The sequence below is a fragment of the Brachyistius frenatus genome, unplaced genomic scaffold (genome assembly GCF_029030835.1).
Source record: "Brachyistius frenatus isolate BFR_SWC_R1_liver_20210118 unplaced genomic scaffold, ASM2903083v1 Contig_6, whole genome shotgun sequence".
Taxonomy (NCBI): Eukaryota; Metazoa; Chordata; class Actinopteri; family Embiotocidae; genus Brachyistius; species Brachyistius frenatus.
The window spans coordinates 2,812,501-2,821,955 of record NW_027210605.1 but is presented as its reverse complement, the minus strand read 5'-3'; the positions used below and the strand labels follow the sequence as shown (position 1 = coordinate 2,821,955).

At 43.5% G+C, this 9,455-nt stretch overlaps 1 protein-coding gene across 6 annotated transcripts in view; it reads left to right on the top strand.

The window, feature by feature from the left end:
• Window positions 1-1,814: 1,814 nt before the first annotated feature.
• znf512b (zinc finger protein 512B) overlaps window positions 1,815-9,455 on the top strand; it is a 32,918-nt gene continuing 25,277 nt past the window's right edge. For 2 of the 6 annotated variants that reach the window (XR_011312315.1, XM_069724794.1), the window contains exons 1-2: window positions 1,815-2,128; window positions 4,623-4,757. Coding sequence is in view for 5 of the 6 variants with exons in the window: in XM_069724794.1 (XP_069580895.1) it covers window positions 2,065-2,128; window positions 4,623-4,757 (199 nt within the window). In the remaining variant the exon portion in view is untranslated. Of the gene's footprint in view, window positions 3,111-3,484; window positions 4,758-9,455 lie in introns of those variants that run through there. The other 4 variants (XM_069724805.1, XM_069724814.1, XM_069724828.1 and 1 more) reach the window with 4 other exon arrangements.

The window sequence follows — 9,455 nt, the reverse complement described above, 5'->3', positions numbered from 1 at the left end:
GAAACTGATTGAGAAACAATGTCTTCTCTCATCAGCGCCTGTTGAGAAGCCCTTTAACAGCTGCTTCTGTGAAGTCACTCTGTGGCATAAACAGCTGAAGACTGTAATTTTTCTGGCCGGCACCCAACTGTTAATATTCAGTATAACACTGCAAAGTATTAAAAAAAAAGTGCATGTGTGCTCTCTCAACTTTTACTGAAAAGGTCAAGAGATAAATAACACAATCAATTGCTGGACTGACTCCTCAAGAACCTCTAAGTGCGCAGACTACTCCACCTGGCCGGTTTTAAAAACCATTAAGTAGCCTTTTGCTCACTCAGCAGAGGAGGAGTGGGAACATAAATCACTGCCATGGCTGGAAGGATTAATCACGGGTCAAACAGGGCCCCGTGAGAACTATTTATCAGCTCAGCCATTAAAGAAAGCAGGAGGCAGATTTAACTTCATCAGTTATGACATACTGTGCAGGAAAATGGCAGCTGTCACTCGGCCAGTACTGACACACCTCAGGCTTGGTGTGTCATGAACCAGCAGAGCGTCCCCTTAAGTCAGTTCAGAGAAATTCCACATGAGTTTGTACCAACACACGACATTGCCAAAAAAAAAAACAACCACATATTTTTAAAGTGACAAAGATGCTACAGGGGCCTATGGTTCTATATTAGAGCATCTCATGGCAAATCACAGTACCGCACTGCCCCCTTGTGGTAGATTAATGCAGACAAACCTTGACTGAACATAATCTGTTAAAAACCCTTTGTCAATTACAGGCATAAAACTAGTATTAACTTGTTTTTAATACAGTTATTGTATTGTACATGTAATACATGGTATTATTATTATTATTATGATTATTTTTAATCAAATAGAAAACTGAGACATAGCACAAGAATCTACCAAAAATAATTTTGGGTACTGTATTTAATTTTACCTAATCATTTCAGTAGGTCTTTGTTATATCATGAGTCTTCCCTAATTGATTTTTGAATTTATCTGAGTAGCCTCGTATGATAATCATTTTAAGTGCTCACGAGTGCACTTCTTGTTGTCATGATGTTTCTATCAAGGGAAATATTGTAATCTTTCCTCTACTGACTAATATTTATACAAAACAAATTGTATTGTAGAATTGTACTATTTAATTACCAGTAATAGCTGTGGACTGATCCATCTAAGGCGCAAAAATAAGGCTCTACTGCACTCCACTGGCAATGATGAAAATAGCTTTTACACTTAAATTACATCACGGTTTCAGATGATTTCAACTAATAGGAAATATTAGGTCATGATGACTGGCGCCAATCAAAGACCGATGAGAGACCCTCTGTTGTTTTACCGAAACTGGTGGCGATGATGCCATGAATGATTCATTTAGTGAGCTGAAAGATGTGGGCTCGCACCATATGTGAAACATTTATTATGTGCACATACTAGACTATAGCCAGTTTGCAGCGACAGCAATTAAAGATCCAATACTGTGTCGCCTGCAGGCCTAATGTGCTGTTTACCAGCTATTAACATCAATAGGATTAATAGCTTATGCCTGAATATTGACCTTGAATTACGGGATGATGTGATAGACTATTACAAAAGCCCGGTTTTACATACAGGATGCTGAACAAATTCACAGAAGCTATTTCATAGCGCTTTTTGCTTTCTGTTCAGTGGCAGATTTTAGGCATAAGGCTACGAGTTATTCCAGTGGTTTTAGGGGAGAGCGACTTGCAGTGTCTGACTACAGCACCGGCCTGTGACAACTCCAACAGCACCCCCCCCCACACACACACACACACACACACCACCACCACCACCCCCACCAAGAACCGGACTACAATCATTCGTGCGATTTGGTAAAGCTTGCCGTGGGCTGGACGACGCACGGGGAGGACATTTAGCTGCAACTAGAATGAAATACTTGGCGAAGGTTGATATAAGGAATTTAAGCGCTGAGCCTTTTTTTTTTTTTTTCGTCAGGCGCGTTACGTCGGAAGAGTGGCACGAGACGGCGTTGCAGCGAGTTTATTATAGCGAGAAAAGCTCGCTGTTAATTCCGCTGGAAAATAGATGATGATAATAATAACGCGAGAGTTTGCAAGTTGCCTCAAGACTGTAGTTGCAACTGTCAAAGGTGGAGTGGATACGCGCATGACCCAACACACATTACTGTAGCACTGTACACGGCCGCCGAGATAATATCCGTATAAAAAAAAAAAAAAAAAAAAAAAGCGAAATAATCCCGAGGTAAGGAGCCGAGGAGTGTACCGAAACCGACTGAGATTTGGCGTTTCTGCTCATTTGCCATCGCTTCGTTTCCTTTTACTCGAACCAAAAGTCTCGCAGCCGTCGAAATTACTGCACTAAACATATTTTTGTGCCTCCCTTTAGCTCCAGCCAGCGCAAGGATTTTTTTTTTTTTTTTTTTTTTTTTTTTTTTACTCCTCCTTCGTAATAAAGTCGCCATTTTGCTTCACTGCCTATATAAACCATCCCGTATTCTAATATTTTTCCTCAAGGAGTCGGGGACCTACCTATCTTTCCGGGCTATTTCTAACATTTCTGGAGTGTTTAAGGAGAAGACGAGAGGTTGGAGAAGTGCCTCGTGGTATACATATTAATGCAGGAAAGGAGGGGAAGCACGGCAATTGGAAACTGGAAATAAGGTGAAAGTATCCTGGATTTCTTTTCATGTACAGACGGAATAGTGATTTGTCGTCTCCTGCCCTGCTCTTTTTTCTTTTTTTTTTTTTCTCCGTCCACCTGGTCGTCGTCTGCGGAGTGGGGGGGGGGGGGGGGTGGAAGAGAGAGAGAGAGAGAGAGAGAGAGAGAGAGAGACAGGACGACGGTGACGACTGTCCGCTTCCTTTCAGGCCCCCCAACCTCTCCGGTCTGACCGGTCCTTGACACACAGCAGGTGTGATTTGCCATGTAACGTAACATTGGTGGAAAAAAACGCCCACTTTGGTGCCTGTCTCCTGACCCCCACCCCTCCACCCCCCCTTCCTCCTCCTCCTCCTCCCACGTGGGTGACCCGGGGCCACCCGGGCCCCCCCCCCCCCCCTTTCCTCCTCCTCCTCCTCCCCCTGGCTGTGGGTGACTGCCCGACAGTTCAGGTAGGTGTGGCCGGCAAAAGGGGGAAAGAAAGTGGAGCACTGTTCTCCTTAACCACATAAATAAGCAGCTCTAACCTTGTTGGAGTTGACAAACAAGCATGGCAGCGTGCCACGTGCGGTGGTAAAATGACTTTTATTTCCAGGTTTGGTTTGTCAGCAGATTGTGTACGGGAGATGCGAGTGGGTGTCAGCGGGTTTGTTTTTTTTTGGTTGTTGTTGTGTCTGCCTAAATCTCTGGTAATAAAGTTACACCGGGGGTCGTTTATAAGTACAATTCATCTTCTTTTCTTTTTTTTTTTTTATGGAAACAACAGCTACATTGTTGTTGTTGTTTTTAAATTGGGGGTGCTGTTCAAACAGAGCTTAACTCTTGTTATCCTCCAAGATTGTTCAAGGATTGCTCAATTTGCTCAACAGGGACCTAAACGATTCAGCCTCTTCAAAGTGCAGAGGTGACAGTGAAGACCTTTTTTTTTTTCTCGCCGCTTTTGTTTATTTTTGGTAGTTAAGTGCTGATCTGGAGCTCTCGGACCCGTCTCTTCTCGCTCCGACACGTCATACAGAAACAGGAAGGTGCATGGTGTCGATGCGCGCCGTGTTTGAGCGACGCGCATCCCGCAGCAAGCTCGCCGATGCATCACACCAGTCAAATATATTCAAGACCGTAAAACAACCCGGGATCATAATCGCTGTGATAGACGAGCAGTCTATCGCTCGATATACAAGTGAATAGCACGGCACGTAAACGGACACTGAGTGGGCCCCCACTGGGTGACCCTTTGTGTGCTGCTGTAATTCATTAGGAGAGTGACATGAGTGTGCACTAAGAGAAAGCATGTTGGACCGTAATCAGTACCACTTAGCATAATTAGCGATTGTCATCCTCTATTCATGAGACTGTCCTATATTGATGGGGAATGAGCGGTCGACCACAGGAGACCCTGAAGTTGACACTTACTCCGGGGCTTGCAATGGATAACGGCGATTATGATGGCATGATATTTATAAGGGGCCGATGGTGTGTAATCTGTCAAGCGGTCAACAAATGAGAATCAGCCCTCACTTAAAAGCAGAAAACCTAGCTGCTGAACGCGTGACCTGATCGAGAGATGCGTGTTCAGTTGTCTAAATAGAGAAAGAAGACGAGGCTGCACAGGATAAGAGCGTTGTGCTCTCCTTGAATCGCATTTTGTCTAATGGGCAGACCATGAAGTTAGTGTGTAAGTGAGAGTATTGATTTTGAAATGAAACATGGAAGGTCGCACCCTCATTACCACCGCTGATGATGCGAGGGCCTCAACTCGGATAACCTTCAGTCCAATAACACCAGCGGCCAACATAAAGAAACTGATTTAGAGAACAAGGAGGCAGCATCATCACAGGCCATCGATGTGGACGACTTTGCTCATAATGTTTTGAAAAACAGCGGAAACGGCAGTAGAAGGCGTCCCGATATTGCCTTCAGCTATCCGTCTCTCCTGCGTGTTTGTACTCACTCATCTTGCATTGCAGGCATGGAGAGCCCAAGTGGCCCCAGGCTCGGGAAGCTGTCCTCATCAGGGCTGCCAAGGGGCCGAACCTCCAAGCATGGACATCCCCAGGAACTTGTTAGAGCCACGCCAGGCCCTGAAAACCACAACAAACACAGTGAGTGACTAGCCGCTGCACTTTGTGAAATGGAAACAAGTGTGTGACCTCTGCTTTCGTTGGTATGACCGAGGTCTGCTCCTGGACTGACCTCGGGATGAATTCCACGTGGCGATGCAATGGTAACAATAGCTACTGTTTGGATACAACATGACATGCTAACACATACGTGATGATTGCGTTTGTATTTTTGCACTTTTGTCTTTGTGGCTTTACGTTGGCTGGAGTTTTTTCATTCCAGGCTGTTCACAACTTCAGTGTTGATTCTCAAGGATTTGATTAACATACCATACACGTGAGGCTGTGTGCAGATTTTTTTTTTTTTTGAATGGGTTATGTTTTTATTAGGAATCAGTGGTTCCAGCCTTAAAGTAATTCTACCCTTCTTACCACGGAAGGGCCTGGAAACTACAGTTTTTTTCCTGAGACTGCCTTGCAGTTAGAAAACTAAACAAACAAGTATTGCCAAGAAATGACATGAGTGAAACCCCAAGCCATCTGGATGGAGATGGAAGATTTTGAAAACAGAGAGCCAGGCCGGGGAATTATTTTTCAATCCACTAACCAGCAGATCATCATGACTTTGTTAATAGCGTCAGGCAGGCTCGGAAAACTGGGGCTGTTCTGATATGACCCAGTTGTTTTGGTTGCTACAAAATAGCCTCTCATTCCTAGACACAGAGCACCAACACCAGACTAGGTGCTTCGCGTTATTATTCAGCCCTGTAGGCTGGATTTTCAAGCCTGTGTGGGTGCGTGCGCTCGCTTGTTGTGCTCATTAATACAAAGCCTATTTTGCAAGACAGAACTGAGAGTGCATGAAAACATTGGACAGACAAAGTATTGAAGCCCTTTTCTAAACTCCCATCTCATGTCAATTTATGATTATGTGCCTCATCTACTGATAGTTAGCAGTATGCTCTCCAACTTGTTGTTGTAAACAGACTGCCAGCTGAAGTGCTGTTTTTGCTCTTGAAGTATTTATTGTAGCAGAAGCCAGTGAGTCTAATTTGGATGGCAGGTTTTTCCTCCGCAGCCTCTCAAAAGTCTCGTGTTTTTATAGATATTTTTTTCCCCCCCACTTTATTACTCAATAAACAAGATGAGTTTATAAATCAATCCGTGGAAAGTTGGTGGTGGGCTCTGCCCTGATCGTTTTCAGACTGAAGCTGAAGTTCACTAATGAGTAACTGCGATGAATTTGAGTCTGAGTGTGTGTGTGTCTGTGTTGAGGTAACACTTTCACAGGTGATGGATTGGTCCTGGTTTTTATGGTACTTTTTCAGGTAACTTGAGACGCCTACCGTGTCCGCGTGTCTGTTTCATTTTCTTTTTCCACGGCTGATCTGCGTTGAGTCTCATTTAATATAGGGATACTGGTACAGTGATTATATCCCTGATTTTAACACTGCAAGCCTGTGTTTTTACAAAGTCTGTTTTAAGAACAGCTTCAGGCACAGTTTGATTGCACGAGATAATGATCTACATTCCCCTATGTTGTAGTTGAAGAGTTGTCGTGTTTGGTTCGAAAGTGTCTCTTATCTTGAGCATTACCTGAGGTTTCCAGAGCCTTTAAGGAAGCGTAGCTGTTAATGTGATGTGATTATGAGGTTTCAAGATTTTCTAGGAACACGCAGCAACCTTAAGGGGAAACCCATGGCTACTGGAGCACCTGCTGAATGTAGAGCAACAATAACAACTGATTCAGACCATAAGCAGAGCAGAGGGAATGCATGAGAAATTTAAAAATGACCCTCGACTACAGTGGTATTTGTGTTCCCTATTCGACACACATTTATTGGTGTGGCATATTATTCACTGAGATAAAGTTAATGCTAGAGCAAGAAGCTATTCATTGACTAACTGGGCTTTGTAGTTCTCTCAGCAAAACTACTGAACACCAAAATATGAGACAATATACATATATATATATATATATGTAATATGACAATGAGCCATCCACTCATATCTCCTCAGCTTATTACTCAACAGTTTTCTAGAGCTAATGATGAAGAGAAATGCTACAGTGCTAATAATAATAATAATGAGCCTGGCACTAGCTTTTCTGTCCCAAGAGGGCTGTGAACTTCTGTTTGGGGAAACAAAGGCATCAACATCCAAGGCTCCCTGCGGAGGTTTTTGAGTAATCCGTCTATGCTCATTGTACACAGTGTACTCTTCTGACAACCAGATACCTCATTATCTTCCCTACTCTGGCTACTTTTCACTACATTGTCCATGGAGAGACTCTTACATCTTGTTGTATTATCAGATCGATTGATAAGTCTCCCTGAAGGAAACTTTGAATGATGTAATGATGACGAAATCCTGTCTTGCTGGAATGGCTGTTGTAGTTGTGGTTTCCTGAAATCCAAACTTTAAAATTTGCAAACAAATCGTGAAAATTGGGTTTACGCGCTTTCCCATAGTGTTGTGGCTGAGCTGTCACCTCGCCACACCAAACAGCTCACAGAAAAGGATGTGGTCCCTGAGGGTAACTTGCGTTCTTTCTGTTTCTCTTTTTCTTTCTTTTTTTTTTCTCGCTGTAAATGTTTTTTCCTATTAACATCTTGTTTGACCATAATTTTTTGTATTTTTGGAGTGTTTGGATAGAACTAATGCTGTTCTGCCAAAGTGCAAGGCCAGATCTGCAAGCCACGACGCAAGTCTAAATTAGCTAAGGCTAAATGTGTGTGTGACCATCCTTCTTCTTCGATGGAGAGTTGTGTTTTTCCCTGACGGATCCTACGCCGCATGTTTAAGAGGAGATGGGCTGTCCAGTAGTGCACAGTGATGTGCATGGAGCACGTGGATCCTCGTTTGTCTCTATGCGACTTCTTTCTCTGCCCCAAAAATTTGGCATCAAATTGTATGTGGGCTCTCTGCTCATGTTTTAGATCCACGTTCAAGTCAAAAATGCGCTCGTACAATTGGTCGCAAAAACGCTTATAACACAAGTGCTGATGTTGATCAAGTGACGTAACTCAGAACACGTACCCGCAAAGGTTATTGCTTACCCCTGCGCCGTGCGCGTTGCTGCTTGCACATAACAGAAGCAGCCTCAGAACCTTTTGATCTGCGCTTGTATAACTATGGGATAGGGTGGAAGATAAGTGGGTTGGAAGTTGAAATAAGGATGGCAAGAGACGTTGTTCAGTCCTGGCTATGTCTGAATGATAATGTGCTAGATTGCGCAATTTGTTTATGTTTACATGTGTCTGCTTGTGTGTGTGTGTGTGTGCGTGCGACCATATGTTTGTGCACTCAGGCACGTGTGTTCTCAAATGACAGTCACCTACTCCGACTGCAGGGTCTTCATTTCAGGCCCACAGTCACTATCAGCTGACCCTGTATATTCACCTCTCGCTTTCCCTCTCGACCTACTGTTCCATTACACTTTCTGTCACTCGTTTGTTGTTCAAATCTCCTCAAGTATCTGTCATCCCTGTCTTATTTTGTCATGCCTTCATCTGTTTCTGCTTTCACTCATTAAGGCGGTATTATCAGCCACAGTGACTCAACCTCACTACCTTCCATTCCACCCCCACAACCCTCTTCACCCTATTCGCACCCGCTGTCCCCTCCACCAAACCTCACTCCTCTCACATCTCGTATTTCTTATATTTTCCAGCCCCATCCTGCTAATGCTTTCAGTATATCAAATTGGTGAAATACCAAAAGATAAAATCAATAAAGAGCTATAGATCAGAGAATGTTTGTTTTGGGTTGAAATTGAATTCTGGTGCTTTTCTCAGCCTGATGCTGCATCTCGTCGTGAGGCGAGTCCTTTGTCATCTTTGTCACACCTTTTATTTGGCAGGCATGTGGATGGCAGATGAGAAGGAGTACAGGGAAATGGGGAGAGGAGAGAGATTGAGTTGGTGAGTCATTGTCCATAAGGAGGGCACTGCAAACAGTCTGGAGCAAGCATTGTCTGTCACATATACAGTACAGTATGCCCTGACGCATAAACACAGCATTTTAATTCATGTGGAATTATATATGTGATGCAACAACTGTGAAGTCCACCATCATCTGTATATATTTTTTTTTAAACTTGTGCCCAGTCAGTCTCACATTTGAAGGACACGTTATTTGCTTTTCTGTCAGTTCAGCATCGTCTCCCGCGATTTCACATCTGTTGTGATTGGATGTCCCTAAACACACACTGTTGGCTTTGGGCCAAATGGACATCAGGCAATGCATTAGGTTTCCAATAATATTAAGCATGCCGTTGATGTGGAAGGATGAAAAATCAATACAGGTCTGAAGAAACTGTCGAGGTACTATGAGTCACTATATTGTGCAGCAGGAATCTAAAGCCTGAACTCTTTTCTTTGATTTGGCTGATTTACGTGTGGTTTCGTGAAAGCCTACCGCAAGTCTGCGTGGTGAGCCCCGGCCTGCACACAAAGTGATTCCCAGTCCAGTAATTCAGACCACTGAGGGAAACAAAAAAAAATTGTTTTTCATTAGGACACGCTCATTCACACTAGGTACTAATTTGAAAAGTTAAGGGACTCCAAATCTAACTTTGTTTATCACAAGGACACTGGAATAAATGGAATAAATTACACCCTGTGCAAAGCAGAGTTGAGAACTTAAAATTCACAACTTTGGGGCCCCTAATGGTTGTATAAAAAAAAAACGCAGTCGCAACCCATCCTGGTGCTCATAATGGCTTAACGTGAGGAAATA